Source organism: Pteropus medius, unplaced genomic scaffold (assembly GCF_902729225.1).
Source record: "Pteropus medius unplaced genomic scaffold, Ma_sr-lr_union100, whole genome shotgun sequence".
Classification (NCBI taxonomy): domain Eukaryota; kingdom Metazoa; phylum Chordata; class Mammalia; order Chiroptera; family Pteropodidae; genus Pteropus; species Pteropus medius.
The window spans coordinates 12,093,029-12,111,900 of record NW_024349804.1 but is presented as its reverse complement, the minus strand read 5'-3'; the positions used below and the strand labels follow the sequence as shown (position 1 = coordinate 12,111,900).

At 61.8% G+C, this 18,872-nt stretch overlaps 1 protein-coding gene across 3 annotated transcripts in view; it reads right to left on the bottom strand.

Moving 5' to 3' along the window:
- Window positions 1–4,045: 4,045 nt before the first annotated feature.
- WFS1 (wolframin ER transmembrane glycoprotein) overlaps window positions 4,046–18,872 on the bottom strand; it is a 22,898-nt gene continuing 8,071 nt past the window's right edge. For 2 of the 3 annotated variants that reach the window (XM_039838221.1, XM_039838222.1), the window contains exons 3-8: window positions 14,040–14,122; window positions 13,417–13,561; window positions 11,596–11,766; window positions 10,661–10,741; window positions 9,450–9,595; window positions 4,046–6,040 (exon numbers count right to left, since the gene is read on the bottom strand). In XM_039838221.1, the coding sequence (XP_039694155.1) occupies window positions 4,235–6,040; window positions 9,450–9,595; window positions 10,661–10,741; window positions 11,596–11,766; window positions 13,417–13,561; window positions 14,040–14,122 (2,432 nt within the window). In that variant the 3' untranslated portion in view covers window positions 4,046–4,234. The remainder of the gene's footprint in view (window positions 6,041–9,449; window positions 9,596–10,660; window positions 10,742–11,595; window positions 11,767–13,416; window positions 13,562–14,039; window positions 14,123–18,872) is intronic. The other variant, XR_005647674.1, reaches the window with a different exon arrangement.

Here is an 18,872-nt window from a genome sequence, read left to right as displayed (position 1 = left end):
AAGACAAAGCCCTGCTTGGTGGGCGCCTCTGAAACAGGCAGCTGCGGAAATGTGTTTTCCTGCCACTGGGGAGTGCGGCTCCGTGAGGTGGGACCAGGACCCAGGAGCGGAATGGAAGTCGGGAAAGAGCATGTGGGAGCCGTGCGGACAGCCAGCGTCCAGCAGCAGGTGCGCGAGCCGGCGGGGCTGTGCGTCCGAGGCGTGTCGTCACCGCCTCACAGGGCGCACAGTGCAGGCGCCGCGGGTGCCCGCCCCCTGGGCTGCTTGAGAAGGCTGCGTTGGGACCTGGCACCAAACCTTCTCCAGGGCGCCACCCAGCTGGCTCTTCCTGGAACAGCTTGTATGCTGCGGGCCCTCCCTGGCGCTCCCACAGCCGGGGGTGACGGCCCAGCCCCGAGCAGACAGGCGGATGCAGACAGGCGGATGCGGTGTTGACCTTGACGGTTGCCCCCCGCCCCGGGGCCAGCACGGCTCCCTCCCGACCGGTCCGAGGGCCAGCCCCACGGGCAGAGTTCAGAAAGGGAATTCTAGAGCCAGGAAACTGCCGACTTCTTCATGGCCCCGTGGGAAAAGGCTTCGGTTCCCACCTTAGCTCTGCCATGTTCCTTTGGGCAAACCGTCGCACCTTTAAGAATTCTTATATGGAAAACGCTGGGGGACCTGGCTGCGACCACCGAATGACCTCGGGTAAACAGTGCCAGCCCCACAGTGGTGCTCAGAAACCGAGGTCCCCCCAACCCCCCACTGGCTGAGGGTGGGATAGGTTCTGGAAGCAGGAGCCTTCAGCCCCGACAGTCTGGCCTCCGCCAGAAGCTCTGTGCGCCGGACACTCCTGGGCCCGAAGTGTCCAGGGAAGAGACGGTCAGCGTCAGGGAGCCTCGGGCCACAAGGGCGGACGGCGTTCTGACGTTTACGGCTCCAAGGAAGCCATCCAAGGAGCAGTCCCCAGACCCAGAGGGCCGCAGCCGGCCAGGTCTGCTGGGAGGGGGCAGCCTTCTCTGTCTCCTTCTCCTTCAGACCGTGCCTCGATGCACCCCAGCCCATCTTCCCACACCTCAGCCCCCACCTCACCAGGGCCCTGGCTTCGCCAAGAGGGGCTCTGGCTGCCTGGGGACAGAGGGCCACTCCCATCCCGGCCTTCGGCCTCCTCTGGGACCCGCTGGTGTCAAGGCCGTGCCTGAGGCCTCCCGGTGATGCCCCGATGTTGAATCGTCTTCCTCTGGCTCCTCAAAATGGGGCAAACCCCGCCTCCTCCCAGCAGCCTCCTGACCCATCCCTCATCCCAGGCAGGCTCCAGGTCCCCCCCTCTCGGCTCCCACAGGCCCGTCCTGCTCTAAGCCAGGGCCCCTCCCGTCTGATTTGGATGGCTTTCCTGTGGGCGGGGCCTGGGTTTGACTCAAACTGGGGAACTGCCACATCTGCTCAGCATCACAGCGCAATAAACATTTGCTCGAGAGTGGTGACGAATGCATTCGAGGCTCGTTAGATAAGTTAAACAAGGGCTGCTTTAAACGGTGCGTCATAGGTGTTGGCCGAGCTCTTCTGGACGTGTACCCGTGAGGACTCAAACCCGTGATGCAGGGAGAAAGGCAGGCCTGGCGGCCGGGGCGGGGTGCAGGCGGCACCTCAGACACCAGGCCCCTGCTTGGATTAAGCCACTCTGATCAGCTCCATTCGAAATGCAATTATTTTCAAAAGTTTGTCTTTAAAAGCCTAGAAGGGACACTGTGTCGGGTGAGGGACTGTCTAAAGGTTCTCGATCGGTTCTGAAGTTCTGTGAATGTCTGACAACTTTAAAAATTCACAGATGTTCACTGAGCACTTACCAGCGCCTGGCATTTTTCTAACCGCCCGCAAAGAAATTAGCTCATTTAATCCTAAACACAGCCAATGGTCCTGTCACTTCTCCACTTTACAGAAGGGGGAACTGAGGCCTTGAAAGCATGACTTGCCCCAGGCCACACGGCTGGGGAGGCCCACGAGCGGGGCCGGACCTGGCAGGACTCCTGTGCTCCCTGCCGTGCGTGCTGCATCCGAGCTGACACAGGACACATTCTCTTTAGACGGAGTCCTGTGCACCGTGTAGAGTTTGGAAGGCGTTTCTATTAAGGAATTTTGAAAACCGCTGAGCCCAACTTCCCATTTCACAGCTGGGGACACTGACGCCTGGGGACAGGGTCTGAATGGCTCCTGGTCACATGGGGGTTTGTGATGGACGCAGAAGTAGAAGCTGGTGTCCAATGTCCAATCTGGGACAATCCCCAAGAGACCTGCCACCCCTGCTCCGAGCAGGTGGCTCTGCTGGGGTGCTTGCATGGTGCCTCAGGGGACATGGGTCGAGCAGATCTCGGTCCAGTCCTGGCTCTGCTGCTAGTATTTGGTGTGACCACCTCCTCGGTTTGGAGCTGTCACAGTACCTGTCATGCAGGATGAGGATTAGATGTCACCTGTGTTTGCTCAGAAAATGCCAGCAGCTCCCCTAGTCCTGACAACCAGTGCTGAATCTGGGGGGGCAAAGCTGAACTGTGATGCATTTCATGGCCTCACAAATCTCTGGGGTCAGAGGTGACGGGGCTGACCTTTAACCTCATCTCACAGCGCAGAGGGATGCTGCCCTCAAGAGCAGTTCCCAGCATGCCCTCTGGGAAGCAGGGATGCAGGCAGAGCCGACCAGGTGGAGGGACAAACACGATGCATGAACACTGTCGGTCACCGAACACAGGATATGGATTCACAAACATACAGTCATCTAACCGTGGATGACCATGTACATGCCATTTCATCGGCGATTTGAGTTTCAAAATAATCGTGACCATGCGCATCTCACACGGTTAGGCCCGAGTGGACAGCTGGGCAGTCACGGCCAGCGATGTTGGGGGCCCTGGCCTGGAGGTGGTGCTGGGTCTGCTCAGAGGCAGGCGGCCCGCCAGCTCCTGACGCTGTCCGCTCTGCACTTCGTGTAAACAGTGCGAGTGTCGACACCTGCTGGTTCTCAGGCACGTGCAAGAAAGGACTTCTTTTAAACAAAGAAGAAAAGGACAGATTTTCGTCGTAGGTTTTTATTTCAGAGGCGCTCTGTCACAAACATGGCCAAGCTTCTAAAAGCACTGGCGGAGATGGCCCAGGCTCTACTTCCTGGTCCCGGCGGAGACAGGCGAGACCCTCGCAGAGTCACCCACCACCCACTAGACAGAAGCGCGAGGCAGGCTGTGCACAGTGCCCAGGTGGACGCGCTGTGCCCAGAGCCGCCACTTCTCTTGGCCCCGACCTGAACAGCATCAGGCCGGGCCCTGACCACAGGACCGCTGGGTGGCTCTGCCCGGCCCCCAGGCTCAGCAGACAGCTGTCCAGGCTCAGGAGGAACCAAATAAATAGGAAGTGTTATCACTGAGTTCACGGAGCAGCACATTCAGAAAACAAATCTGACAGCAGTAAGGGTCTGGGGGTGCCCGGAGGGTGTGGGGGAGAAGGGAGGACGTCACTGCAAAGTGCTCTCAGGGCACAGGAATCCTGTCCGGCCTGGCACACCAGCTTCGCTCTGAAGGGTCAGGACGCTGGGTCCAGACTGTGCGTGCAGCTTCCGACGACACTGGGCATATCCCAAGTGACAGAGCTGAAGCCCGGGGAGGTGAGCAGGCTGCACAGGACCGAAGCCTTGCACGTGCACGCGGGAGCCAGACACACGCACGCACGCAGTCGGCGTTGGTGTTAGACACGCACGGACGCACGCACACATCAGCGTTGGTGTCGCACATGCATGCACGTCAGCATTGGTGTCGCACACGCATGCATGTCAGCATTGCACACCCACACACACATCAGCATTGGTGTCGCACACGATGTAACGCCAGCGCAGTGTCAGGGCGCACATCAGCTGGTGTCGCACACGCACACCTCAGTGGTGGTGTTGCACACGACACACATCAGCGGGCGCCAAGGTCGCATTACGCACGCCAGCGGCACACACACACAATCAGCATTGGTGTCGTACACGCATGCACGCCAGTGGTGTCGACACACATGCACGCCAGCTGCTAAAACACGCCACACATCAGCATTGGTGTCACACGCAGGCACGTCAGCATTGGTGTTGCACACGCACACATCACCATTGGTGTCGCACACGCACACATCAGCGTTGGTGTCACACGCACACTCGCACGCCAGCGTTGGTGTCGCACTGTCGGGCTGGGCGGCCGCACGGGAGGCGGGCCCGGCGGCCGGGGCCGCGGCCTCACACGGCCGACAGGAAGGGGAAGAAGAAGAAGTCGAAGGCGAACTTGACGGCGCCGTGCACGGTGCTGCGCCAGTCGTGCTCCAGCTTCACGTGCCGGCGGGCGGGCGAGAGCTGGGCCATGCAGTTCAGGCAGCTGATGGCCTTGAGCTCGAACACGGGCCACTTGCTGCCCAGGCGGCCCTCGAGGACGGTGCTGAACTCGACGAGGCTGCCCTGGCGCAGGCTGAGCAGCACGTCCTTGAACTCGCCGCTGGCCCGCAGCACGATGTCCTTGGTGACGTCGTCCTCCTCCGGGCCGCGGGCGCCGTTGGCGCTGAAGGGCATGCCCACCGTGATCTCGAACTTGTAGCGGTCGAACTTCTTGATGTGGCAGGGGTGCTTGGCCAGGAGCTTGAGGCGGCAGAGCTCCTGCTCGGCCGTGGAGGCGCCGCCCGGGCTGCAGGCGGGGTAGGCCTCGCCGTACAGGCAGCGCACCCAGTCGCCGACGAAGAGCGGCAGCACGCGGACGGCCGCCTCCGCACTGTTGTCGATGTCCGTCACGCGCACGTACTTGAAGCGGCCCGTCCACGTGACCCGGTGGCCCTCCAGGTGGCTGCACAGGATCTGCGTGCGTGCCATGTTGGTCTCCTTCCAGGCCCGCGGCCCGCACAGGAAGCCGTACTGCTGCCAGGTCAGCGTGGAGTTGTACACCTTCATGCCCTCGGACCGGTACACGTAGAACCAGCAGAAGAGCACGATGGCCGTGAGCCACACCAGGATGAGCTTGACGATGGAGCTCCGCGTCAGGGACTTGACCATCTCCACCAGCGAGAAGTTGGCCTTGGTCCACCAGCGGAACAGCAGCGGGACACTGCAGACCACCGCGGTGACTGCGATTTTGGTGAGCTCCAGGGACACGAACCAGCGGGCAAACTGCACCACGCCCATCAGGGCCAGGCCGGCCACCAGGATCGGGAGAGCGAAGAAGAAGAGGAAATAGCCGATGGACGCGCGGACCAGCCCCAGGCCGGTGGACTCGAGCAGGATGGCCACAGAGAGCTCGCACCACATGAAGCAGACCAGGTAGGGGACCAGGTAGCAGTAGGTGCCCTTGAAGTTCCGCAGCTGGGCCATGCGGAAGAAGAGGAAGAGCAGGTAGACGTACAGCAGGCAGGGGACGCTGACGTTCAGGACGACGACGTGGCCGATGGGCACGGTGAGGAAGGTCTGGCCCAGGAGCTTCAGGGGGCGCCAGTCGAAGGGCAGGGTGGGCAGGAGGGAAAGCAGGCCGGCGGCCACCTCGGTCACCAGCGCCCTCCGGGTGTAGGGCTCGGCAGAGGTGCTCAGGCTCATGTAGCTGGTGACGGTGAAGAACACGGACACGACGGCCAGCTCCGAGCAGGGGATGCAGTCCTTGCTGGCGACGGGGAAGGAGAAGATGACGAAGAAGACGGACAGCAGGAAGTGGACGTAGGGCTCCAGGTGGTTCCAGCCGAAGTTGCCCTCGGCCTGCTCCACGTCCAGGTTGGGCTCGAAGCGCAGCAGCAGGCCCGTGAGCGTGTAGAAGCTCTCCCAGGCCTTGCTGTCCTGGAAAACCTTGAGGGTGCAGATCACCATGGAGACGAAGGACAGGTAGAAGACGACCAGGGGCACAAAGAAGGCGAAGAAGTCGATGGTCAGGTTGCTGATGATGAAGAAGAAGATGAGGGCGTTGATGTGGTGGGTGGGGACGATGGTGGACAGCCAGTGCATGCCCGCCCGGGAGGCCATGTCGATCAGGTACTCCTTGATCTCCATGATGGCGTGCAAGGGGAACTTGACCACCTGCAGGGAGGAGGGGCGAAGCTGGGAGCCGGAGCCAGGACGGGGCCCTGCTCACTGTCGCCTCCTCAGTCCCCGGGAGTCACCCCGGCTCGGAGCCAACGGCACACTCCCGCTCTCTCCGACTGCCGGCCGCAGTCCCCGCAGGCGCTTCCGCCTGTAACGCCCGCTCTTGGTGGGACCGTCCTCGCCGTGCGCGTCCCTGAGGGCCCGCCCTCACCCCCCACCCCCAGTCCCGTGGGTCCTAGTCCCCCGCCCCTGACCTGCTGGGTTTCCAGACTCACACGACTCACACCCACAGGTGCTGGTCTCCCTGGGACACCGTGAGCCTGCGGGAACCCGCCCAGCTCCCTCCTCCCTGCTCCCTCCGCCCTCCCCACGGGGCCTCGTGCTGTAGGGATGACAGAGCCCTGTGTGGGAGCCACCTCTCTCCCCGGCAAGGACCTCAGCCCCCGCTCCTCAGCTCCCCATCCACTTGGGGACGGGGACGGACACGGACACTTCACAAGCCCACGCTGGGCCCCCAGGAGTGGCGCTGGGAGCAGGGACTCCAGAAAGGGAGTCCGTGTGCGTGTGAAGAGTGGGGCTCAGCCCGCCTTTACCGAAAGGAGAGGATCCGACTGTGACCGCCGGGTGAGATGTGTTCGCTAGTGTCAGGAGACCCTACGAACCTGCTGCCTGCCACCGCCCACCCCGGTACACACCCACCTCCCACGCTGCTCAGAACAGACACACGACCCCACACGACCCCATTCAAAGCCCCTTCCCCGCATTAGGACCCACCCTACAACCTGCTCCCAGTGCCGAGGGCAGAGGTAACCGCTGGCCTTGACCACGGCAAAGGATGTGGGGGAGATGAGGTCGGGGCCATCTCAGGGAGGAGGTGGGGGTGGTTCTGCCATCCAGATTTCAGCAGCATGGCGTGGAGGAAGGCGGGGGTCTGGGTGCGTCTGGAGGGGCAGAGGCCAGGGAGTGGGTCCTCAGAGGACTGCCCACGTGTGCAGGCAGGGAAGCCTGGCGGTGTGCGCAGAGCCCATCTGAAGGACTTGGTGATGGAGCCCCCATCAGCGTCCAGGTGAGGTGGGCAGCACCACCTCCACCCACGCCTTGGGGACAGGCCTGCCCGCCCTGCTGGAGAGCTGAGGAGGAGGGGTCTTGGGTGAGCATAACTGGGTGACGATACCGGGATGTGACTGTCATTTGCCCAAGAGCCTTGGCTATCAACTCGAGATGACCAGGACACCTGGAAGCAGCCAAGTGCATGAGTTCCCACACGTGGGGGCTCACAAAGCGGCTGTGCTGACACACGTGTATGTATGACGAGCTGCTCTGTTTGCGACAGCCCACCTACTCTGCTTTATAACAAGCAAGAAAGTGAACAAATGACTAAGCTGACGGCTGCCCCGCCTGGAGCCTCCCGCAGGAGCCAGCACGCTCTCACCCGTGTGGGGATGGGTGGCAGGGAGCACCTGGCACTGCGGTGTTAGCCTTGGTGGGGATCTCTGACCCCTGCCAGGGAGCAAACCAGCACCTGTGAGAATGTGCCTGCCCCAGGTCCCCCTGGGAGGGGCCCCTTCAGAAGGGGCCAGACTGGCCTGGACCAGTGGGGTGAAAACCAACAGCCAGGGCATGGAGCCCACGTGTGCCTGGCCGCGGCCTGCTCAGCCAGCCCCTGTGGAGGCGCCTCATTCAGCGGGGCAGGCGAAAGGCGCCCACAGCTGCGACTGCTCACCCTCGTTCCCTGCCCAGCCAGCACCGGGCGGCCTTGAGGGAGTCGGCCTGCAGCCCAGGCGGCGGCGCCTTCCGTGAATCTAACCCTGGCCTGATGTCTGGAGCCACGCACACACTCCGAACACACAACCGCACGGTGGAGAAGACTTCGAAAAGACGACGACACTTCTAGGATGGGGCGTCCGCGGGCGCCCAGCCTCCGCCTGCACACCGCGGCGCCTGGGACAGGCCCCGACTCGGCCCCCGGGAGCCCCCGCCTAAGCCCTGCCCCCAGCAGCCCCACGGAATCGCGAGGCTGCAAACGTTTCTGCAGAGGAAGTCCAAACAAACAGACACACTCCTCTTCGACCACGAAAGAAATTTTTTTAAAAAAGTCGGGAGCCCAGTTCTATGAAAGGACAGAGCGCTCTGGCCAGGCCTGAGGTCAGCAGCCGCTCCAAACACGCGCAACCGAGAAAATGGATGTCACGACCCGGCCGCGGTCCAGGGAGCCACCTTGACTTAACCGGGGAGGCAGATGGCCCTCGCCCGGATCCTGCATGGCCCTGAGCGCAAAGGGTCACATGCACTTGCCATGATTTAGCGTGAAACGGTTAGGATTTTAAAACGTTGCTACATTTGTTTTTGAGAGGGCCTCAGCTGTCACGAAAGGCTCAAGAAGCGCTGGGAGTCTGGAACATTCTGTGGGAGTCGCTTCAGCTCACAAAGAGGCGCCTGTCATCTTTCGCTTTGGGGGCACAAGAACCCCCAGAGCACGCTTCTCTCTCTCTGTTCCCCGAAAGGCTATTAAAAGCTGGCACAGCTTTCAGTTTGAGGAGACGCCTGTTATGACTCATTCTCTCTTGCAGAAGACGCGGAAAGAGACAGCTGTTAAGGGGTCGAAGCGCTCTGACCGCTCCCAGCGCTGGAGGGGACTCGGAGCCTCGCGTCCCTCTCGTCAGAGCCCTTTCGACCTTCTAGATACTTCACAGCACCGAGCTCATCACCCCTGAGTAGGATGACATGACTCACTGTCCAAACCACGGTGCTTTCGAAAGCAGGCACTGCCAGCAATTACTCTGGGGCAATGCGGGCTCGGACCCCCATGCCACAGCCACCTGGCCCGAGGTGGCCTGAGGCTTGCCACACGTGCCGCGTGCTCCTGGCCTGTGCCCTGCCACCTGCTGCTGCTCGCTGGCTGAGGCAGTGGCACGAGTGTGCCCCTTCCTTCAGACCGGCACAGTCGCCTCCTCGGCATCCTGTCCACACCTCCCGCATCTCTCCCCGAGCCCTGACGGATCTGGATGAGCTGGCACGCCTGGAGGACCCTCCGGTCTCCCCGGCATTAGCACTTCGTTTTGGGGGAAAGTCATCTTTGAGAAGCACACCTCCATTCTGTACTGGAAACGAAAAATTTTTCAACATGACGAAGTCTAAATGAAAGTCGGACTCCTGTGCGTGGTGCCTGCTCCCCTACGGCGGAGAAAGGCCCAGGACGGGGTCCGTGCACCCGCCCCGAAGGTGCCCTGTTTCGGAGCCTGAGTCTGACCGGGTCCCTGCATGGGGACGCGTCCTGGCGGCCAGGAGGCTCCTGTGACAGCAAAGGCTTCCCGCCGGCCCCTCCCCAGGAGCGCCAGAGTGCTCCGAGGGCAGGTGGGCATCCTCGGGGGCGAGGCCCTCTGGGGGCCTCCAGCCGGCTCACCTTCAGGCGCAGGGGCAGATCCTCGGGGCTCTTGCCGGCCAGCTCGTCGTCGTCGTCATCCTCCAGGAACAGGTTGGCGGGGATGATGCCCTTGGCATACTTCTTGGTGATCTCCACGAAGTCGTCCAGTGCTATGTAGTTCTTGGCTAGAGCACGAGAATGGTATGGGTCTGCCATACTCCGAGCACGCTGTCGCCCCGCGTGGACCGGCGAGGCAGGGACAGAGGCTGACACACCTGTCTCTGTTGTGGGTGGGCGGGCGAGGACCAGGCCGATGCGATGGGGAAGGAGGGAGACGGGCTGCCGAGCGCTGGCCTCCGCGCCCCCTCCACAGCTCGGCGACATGCCAGCCCTCCCTGAAGCATCCCCACTCCTAGGTCTTCATGCCCAGGGACTGCGGCTCCAAAGCCCAGCTCGGAGGCCTGTCCTTTAGCCACCTCTACCGCCAGCACCTGTCTGCCACCTTCTCACCCCCAGCCCTGGCCTCTCACAGCACTGGTGCCAGCTGCCCAGCGGCCCGGCCACCCTGACCACGCCATTCACCACACGTCTGCCAAGTGCCTCCTACGTGCAGGGCACTTTCCTGAGCACTGGGGATGCTTGGAAAGGGGGAACACACCCAGCGTGTGCCGACCCGGGCTTCCAGTCCATGGGGAGTCACGCCCCAGGAGGCTGGACGCGCACCGCAAGCCGCGTCCATGTGGAGCGCGCCTCCCGCCGGTGGAGCGGGTGCCCGTGGGGTGCAGGGAGCGAACGGACACAACCGTGAACAGGCTGCCTGATGCAGGGCTGGCCCTGCCTCGTCTGTCTGTCACCGGGGTTTTCTGAGGCCTCCCGTGTCGGGGGGCTGTGTCCTAGGAGCTGGGGACCCAACAATGAGCTGATCACGGAACACAGCAAGTAAGTAAATGGCTACTTGCCTCCTGACCCTTACTGATGGCTCGGGCACCCAGGAAGTACCCACGCCCCGCGCTTCTCTGTCCCGGGGGGCCTTCGTGCTGCGGCCCTCCACCCACATATGTCTCCCCGATACAGTATGCGCTCCCGAGGGGCAGGGTCCAGCACTAGTGCCCAGAACAGACACCCAAACCACAGCCCCAAATGGAATGGACAGAAAAGCCCTCATGTCTCCAGACCCTGGGGGCCGAGGCCTGGACGCCACAGGGAGGAGTGGACGTGCCCACGGCGGCGGGCGTGACGGCCATACTCACACTCGCTGCTGACCAAGCGCTCCAGCACCCGCCTCTGCTTCTGCAGTGACTTGGGGACAGGGCCTGGCTGTGTCCCTCCATCTGTAGGGGACAGAGTGGATCGAGGATCAAGGCAGGCTGACTGTCCCCTCACGCTCTAAAGCCCTCCAGAAACCAGCCCATGCACTCCTGGGGGGCCCCGAGTTCTGGGGACTGCAGGGCCTGGGGCGTCCATGTAGCCCCTGGTGGACACGGCTGGGGCCACTCCCCTGGGCAGCCACCTCGGCCTCCGCCCTCTCGGGTAAGTCGGTGCCCTGCAGGGCACTCCCATTCTGCCGGGCACAGCCCATCATCCCACGGACACAGTCAGAGCACGGGACACCATGTTCTCTGGTCAGTGTAACCTGTCCCCAACACCTCTGCTGGCCCTGTCCCTTGGTGTGATTTTCCCCTAAAGAGGACTGTGAGCTCCCCAGGGATGAGGGCCAGGCCCTCTGCGCGTCCCCAGCCCCGGTGCTGAGGGCTCCGTCCCAGGCTGTTCAGTGAATGGGCACAGCCAGGACCAGAACATTCTGCTGTTGCATCAGCGTCCATCCACCTGTCGCACCCAGCTGGGCGAGCTCCTCCTGCATGCCACCCGCTGAGGCGTGCCTTTACAGGGGCACGTCAGGCAGGGGCCAGACGGGAGGGTGGAGGGGGGCAGCAGGTGGGGGCTGGGCTGTGCCACTGCAGGGTCCTCTGGGGGTCCATACGCGTGACCTAACTCTGTCACATTAAGCATATGCCTGAGCCCCAGGAAGGACCCTCCGTAGGCATTATAGGCGACCCATGACATCCCCACAAGAAGGTCTCTGGGGGCCCCTCCTCAGGCTCCCGTAGGGAAGCCCCCCAGAACTCCAGCAGAAAGGCCCCTGGTGTCCCCTGGGAAGGCCCAGCACTACCGGGGGGCCACGTACCATGCTCGTTGACCTGGCCAACGTTCTCCAGCAGCTCGTACACGGCCACCTGCTTCTTCTTCTTGGGGTTGAGCTTCCAGTACATGACCAGGGCCGCCTTGCGCACGGCTCGCTCCAGGTCGGTCTCGGAGGAAAGCTGCTTCACCTCCTGCTCGTTCTCGGAGGTGATGCCTGAGAAACAGGAGGAGTTAGGGGCCTCGTCACTCCCACCTGGCAGCCGCAGTGGCACTCCGAGCCCTGGCCGGCTCCGCCTGCAGCGGTCTGGGAAGGGACTCACGCGAGAGGCTTTACAGGTACCTTTAAGTCATCAGGGCAGGAAAGGGCATCTGACCTAAAAGGACATCTGGCCAAAGTCCCCGTCGGCACCTACTCTGGGTCGGAGGCTCAGCCCGACCCAGACACTCGCCCAGCATGCACTGCGGGCAGGTGCCGTGTGAGGCCTTCTCAGCCTCCTGGCTCACTCCCCTCTCCCTTTTCGTCCTCACAAGGACCCCCTGAAGAAGGCACTACCACCCCCATGTTACAGATGGAGAAACTGAGGCACGCAGGGGCATCCTGGCTTGTCCAAGGCCAGGGTGACAGAGAGAGGCGAAGGCGGGGGGCAGGCCAGCCTCGCTGCAGGTCCTAGCAGACGCCGGCCCTCCTAAGGCGGCCGGGAGCGCTGTGCTCACACGTAGATGGTCCTTTGCCCACAAGGAGACACGGGCGCAGGTGTCACAGGCCGGGTCAGTGGCCATCTTGTCCTCCTCCCCTCCTACGCCAGGGCCACCAGATGCCACTCCCAGGGGGCAGGAGAGCTTGGGAATGAGGTTTGTTTTCTTTTTCCTTTTAAAATTTTCCAATTTCCTACCTGAGTGTGCATATTTCTTTTATTTGAGAAGCACTCTGTGAGAAGGTGGGGGTCGGGGTGCGGCCTGGCCAGCTCCTCCTTACACGCCCTCCTCCGGGTCCCTCACGGCCTCGGGGCACCGCTGGCTCTGACTGGAGCCACGGGGGCTGCACTGACCCCTCAGGCCAGCACAAGGCGTCTGCTCCAGAAAGCGGAGTTTGGGTTGGTGAGAAATTCTGGCTAACAAAATACTACCATTCTGCGTTTTCAAAGGCGTCGGTCTAATTTCCACGGAAAACAGGTTCTATGTAATAAATAGGACTCTTAAAAAGTGATACAAAGCCAGAAGGAAACATACTAGACCAGAGAGCTCTGGGTTTCAAGGTCGCGGGTATTTGGTACCTTTACTTTCTTTGTACGTTCGCGTTTTCTATGAGACGCATAAAACATTTCTACAATCCGGAAAAAAACAGGCCATTAAGGATCACTCGGAATATACACTTTCATCTTTCTTCGAGGTCTGAACCTTCAGGAAGCACGCTTCTCCATGCCACCGGGGGCCAGCCGGTGACCTTGGTGAGGATAAAGTGACCACGCATGGCCGGGCTCCACCTCACTGTCCCCAGTGCCCCCCGGCCTGGCAGGCGGCGTCAGCACGTCTTCACCGGCATGCGCTCCGGCTCTGCCACGGCGACACGGAGCTCCCTTGGCTCTAGGGTCTCCTCCCTGATTCGGATGAGAGCCCAGGAGGCTCCTACTTATAGACACTAATGGAAGCAAAGAGCCGCGGCCTCCGGGGTTAAACGCCCGCGTCCCCGCCCTGCGTCCCGCGGGCTCCGGGAGCCTGTCTGAACGACAGCGCCACACAGGTCGACACAGGTCGACGTTTACTCAGCCGCACCACGGGCATCAGGCTTCCCCCTCGTTTCCGATTCAGTTGTAACTCGGTAAGCAGCGCCGCGGCCCGTCTCACCCGGACCCACCAGACCCACCTCTTCTGTCCGCCAGGCACCGGCGGAGAAGCTTGACAGCCTCGCGCCGGCCCTGCTTGGCGGCCAGGGTCAGCCAGTCCACGGCGGTGCAGCTGTTGAGCTCCTCGTCCGCGTCGCCGGCCAGCTGCAGGTAGTGCTTCCCCACCTGCAGGAGAGACGGCGCTCCAGGTGTGCCCTGCAGCGGCTCCTCCTCCACGCCGGCCCGACCAGCGCCCAGCGGCCGGCAACCGTGAGCCTCCTGGACCCGCCCTACCCCCTCTCGTCCCCTCGGTCACCAAGAAGAAAGGTGGCAGGCACAGGGTCCCACGAGCTTCTGCGCTAGGCCAGGCCTGCTGGACCCTCAGGGCGCTTGCTCCTCACAAGACCTGAGGGTGTCGCACCCCTGCACGGAGATGAGAGGGCGGGTGGGGTGCCTAGGACAGGCAGGGACACGGAAGGCATCCTGGAGGGGGCGATCAGGACAAGGGAGAGGAGCACACGCTCCCCAGAGGGGTGGTGGGAGGAAAAACGGCTCGGCAAACGAGAAACAGACGGGGCCAGGCGCAGGGCAGGCGACACCGCGCAGCACCGGCTCCCTGCTCCCACGGCCACAGCGCTCTCGGCCAGGACCGCCGCGTCCTCACCTCCGTCTGCGCCTTGGGGTCCCCGGCCTTGGCCTTCTCCAGGAGTTCTTCAAAGGGGGTTTCCATGTCTGCCTTCACGGGCCCTTTATCGTGGGAAAAACAGACAGACAGGATGTCACGGAGCTGGTCCTGTCACTTGTCAGAGTGGACAGGACGCAGGAGTGAGCTTCAGGCCTGGAGCAGCTCCTCATGCGGAAATCAGGTCAGCGGTGTGAGAGAGGGTGCAGAGGACACCCCTCAAACCCCGCCCCCCACGGTGGAGCAAGGACAGCGGACGTGGTCGGCAGCAGCTCAGTCTCTTCGGTGGGCGTCCCAGGAAGGACGAGGGGGCACAGGCCCGACCCCGAGTGCCACCACTGCCCCTCGGCTCACTGCACCTTGAACTACGGCTCCATAAAGGCTTGAGCTCGGGTTTGAAAGCCCCTGACCTAAGTAAAGAACCTGCACCTCAATGTCCAGCGCCCCGATAAATGAACCAAATTCATGTTTTCTAAGACTGAAGTCCATATACACACGATTTCTGGAAGTCATATCAGTGCACATGCACTTCGAAATTTTATAAACACACACACGCGTGCGCGCACACACACACACACACACTAGTGAATTATAATCGATTTCCCACATTGATCTGGGGTGAAATTTAGCGCTTCAATGGCTCCGAGGTCCCACCGCGGGGACGCGCAGGGTGCTGGGGCTCCCGTCTCCGTCTAGCGTGTTAGGTTATTCCCAAACCCCTTAATTTTATAAAATGGTGCCACAGACTGTTCCATGCACACGTCTCCCCTCTGGGGGTCACCCTCCCAGCGCAGGCTCTCCAGCTGAATTCCTAGGCCTGAGGGTCCCAACGCCGTGTGCTCGTGCTGTGTGCTACTTTCTAAGGAGTGAGCCCTGCTTTCAAAAGGACCGTGTGGCCACACCGACTGCTACGACCGCACCGGCAGTGGGTAGCATGACAGTAAAACGTTTCTGAAAAACAAAGGGACCATTTTCACCCGACCCTTCGGGGACTACGCCTGACACCGTGGCTCCGCCCACGGCTGCACCCCGCCTCGGCGAGCAGCAAGACGCCGCACAATGACATGTGGGATGTGGCTGGAGCACTGCAGACCACATAGTAGGTGCTTCTTAGGCACTAACAGACTTTCACTCTCTAGAAGTTTCTGGAAACAGAAGGCAGAAAATAAAGGGCATAAGCACAGTCCCCAGTGGTGCCGGCCGGGGCCCCGCCTTCCCTGTGGGCCCATCCGGGCCTCCGGCCAGGCTCGGACCAGTTCTGCATCAGGGATGCTGCCAGCCTTCGTCAAGGGCGCCGAGTCTGTGCGGCACAGGGCTCCAGGAGGAGGGAGCAGGGGCAGGGCCTAAGGTGACACAGTCTTCAAAGCTCGAAGGCGGAGGGGTCACATCCAGTTTGGAGAAGGTGCGGGAGGTGGGGCTGGGGACAGCTCCCAGGGGAGGATTCTTCATGAGATCCCACAGGTCAGGTGCAGGCACAGGCACAGGCACGGTGGCCCTCGGGGAGGACAGCTCACATACAGCATGACACCTTTCCCCGCAAAGCTGGACTGGGCTTCTTCCTCAAAGTCCAAGGGGGCCTCGCCTGGCGTGGCCCTGGATCCTAGTGCCCCCTGAGTCATCAAGGTCAGTTCTCCCTTCTGGCTGCCGGCACCCTCAAGCCTGGAATGTACTTTCTGGCCGAGGGCTCGGACTTGAGAACGGAAGGATGCAAAGCCTGCAGGAGGCTCCAAGCCGGGGCCTGCCACGGGCTCACGGGCGGGCGGGAGAACACACGGAGGGAAATCTGACCCGCCTGTGAGTCTGCCTTTAGCATCAGTGCTGTGTGAGCTAGAGCCTTTCTCAGTCTACCGGTTAACACCCCCAACGGGGCGGTCCATGAAGAACGAGGCCTGTGCTGGGTGGCAGCCCGGGGCTGGCCCTCACAAACATCACCCCCCAACGGGGCGGTCCATGAAGAACGAGGCCTGCGCTGGGTGACAGCCCGGGGCTGGCCCGCACGGACGTCACCCCCCAACGGGGCGGTCCATGAAGAACGAGGCCTGCGCTGGGTGACAGCCCGGGGCTGGCCCGCACGGACTTGACCTGCACTCCCCGCACGACGCCGGATTTGCAAGTCCATTTCTTTTCTTTAAAATTCCAGCAGACATCTTTTGGCTAAAAAAGATTATTCTAGTCTGCGATTAACTTTTCACAGAAGTGTTTCACAGCCTGACATCTGAAGAAGTCTCCCCCACGTATGGGCTCTGAAACACACACCACACCCCCATTATTCCAGTTTCTGTCTGGCACAGGCAGGAATACTTCTATGACCACCGAAATGCTGGGTTCATGCTGTGGCCCAATCAGAGGGTGTGGTTTCTCCATCCAAGGAGGAGCTTTCGCACAGGTCAGAGGTGAAACCCGACGGGCTTACTGCTCAGCACCGAAAAGAACACGGCCAGAAGCTGGCTGCGTCGGCGCAGACACCACGGGCCACCAAACACACGTGGTCCTTGCCTGCCCCCCACCCCCAATCCTGGCCTTTTCTGATGCCAGCACCCTGATGTCCCTTTTAGGGACCCACCCTCTCCTACTCTTGGTCCTCAAGGTCTGGTGGCCGTGCTGCAGGCCCACCTGGCCCATCTGAGGGCTCTTCCTCCCCGATCACAGTGCTGGTCCAGGGGCTGAGGCAGACCTGTCTGGGCAGTGGGCCTGTGCTGAGTTACTAGAGTCAGGCGTCCTCCTGCTGAGTGTCTGCTGAAGGACACCAGCTTGAGTCTGGGAGGGCCACCCGTGGGGACAGCCAAGCTGAGGGAAGGTACATGGGAAAGCAGAGTTGAGGGGCAGGGGCAAGATTCCTGGTGTCACCTCAACCCCTGCATCTAGCCGTGCATAAAGCCAGTATACTCTAGGGCAGCGGTCCCTGACCTTTTTGGCACCAGGGACTGGGCTCCTATGAGCATCTAACACCTGATGGTCGGAGGTGGAGCTGAGGCAGTGATGCTGGCGCTGGGGAGCAGCTGCAAATACAGATGAAGCTTTGCTCGCTCACCCGCCGCTCGCTTTCTGCTGTGCGGCCCGGTTCTGGTACCGGTCCGTGGCCCGGGTTTTGGTGACCCCTGCTCTAGACTACAGATCTATGAGACTAACAAATCCCTCGCCACCTCTGTGTTTTGCTTGTTGATTTACATGGTGTGTCTGTGTCACTTGCAACTGAAAAGGTCCCAACTCTCATTTTAGAAAACAGCAAGAATTAGAGCCTGTGGCCTCGGGAAGGGCTCCTCACCAGGCCCCTCAGCTTTCAAATATTTACCTCCGGGGATCTCACGCACTTGACAGATTCACGCAGCCACGCTGAGCTGGTAGTGCCCTGTCGCTTCCTCAGGGCTATCTAGGTGATGAGTGCTCCACGAGCCCATCACCGTTTTCTGCTGGACCCTGGACAGTGACCCCCAGCTTCCACCAGCCTTTCCGGGGACAGTCTGTGTCCGGTGGGTCTGACCCAGCCCCATCCCCAGGTTCCAGCACAGTGGACACAACCTCCTCGGCCCCCACCCGCTGTCTGGGACCAAGCTCTGCATCCCACCGCGGCACCGCCCCCCGAGGCTCCAGCTAGACCTGAAGTTGGCCTGGCTCCCTCTGCTCCCTCTCCACCCACCCGCCGCTGCCTTGTGCTGACCCCCCACGGGCACCCACGGGCCATCCCAGTGGCCAGGTGGCTTTGTCCTTGATGTAACAGATCACGTCATCCCTCTGAGCTGAATCCTCTAGCTCCCCCCAAAAACACCCATTCTCCTTGTCTTGAACCTTGAGGCCCCCTTGGCCTGGCTGACCTCTTGACCCCACACTCTGACCTCTGGCCCAGGGCCCCGTCAGCCTCACAGCTGGAGTCTCCATCGTCCTCGACTCCCCGCCATTCTCCCCCTGGAGGGCGGAGCCCTGCCTGTCCTGCCGCTGGGCAGGCCCTCGGCCGAAGCTTCCCGGCAGGCTGCACCCTGACCCAAGGGTTCCAGCCCCCATGCCTGTCCGTGGCTCTGCGGCTGCCTAGGTGAGCACTGGCTCAGCACCGACAGCGGGAGGCCGTCCTGCGGGCGGCAGTCCATCTGCCGTGACCTGCCAGGGTGGGCAGAGCGGGCACCGCGTGGCCGTGGGTGCCTGCCCGGGACGCGGTTGCTCCTGCACGTCTTTCTCTCTTGCCCAAGGTCCCTGGAGGGCAGGCCTGAGCCTCCACCCATCACCAGGGCCTGGCCAGAGATAACTCTGGGGCCAGCCAACCAGGTCGGGCTCAAATCCCAGCCATCTCTGCTTTGCTCGCCTCTATGACACAGGGCTCCCTGGAGAAAGTGACCCAAGACACTGGGCACACGCTAGCACTCCATGTGTGGTCACGGCTGTCACTGGCAGCCAGTCACAGCAGGCAAGCATGGGCTCGCGGTCTGTGCTCAACCCCCACTTTGCCCCTCACCAGCTGGGGGTTTTCTCATCTGAGAAATGTCAGCAAAGTGAGTCAACATAGATAACGACTAAAGTGGCGTCTGGCACGGAGACCGTTATCAACATCCGCGCTCGTCGTAACCTATCGGTGCTTAACTGATGCTCCTCACAGCTTTGCTCGATGAGCAGGTGAGTTAATGAATTAAAACTGACCCCAAAAGCCACTCTCGGGTGGGTGCTCTCCGAGCTGTGCGGGGCCTGCAGGGTGGGGATTGCGGAGTCCACATCAGTGACCAGCGACAACTCAGAGCAGCCGGCAAGTGACACGGCACAGCCCAGTGTGGGGGGCTGGGACCCCAAGGTTGCCAGCCTGTCCAGGGCTGGTTCAACTTCCCCCTCTCC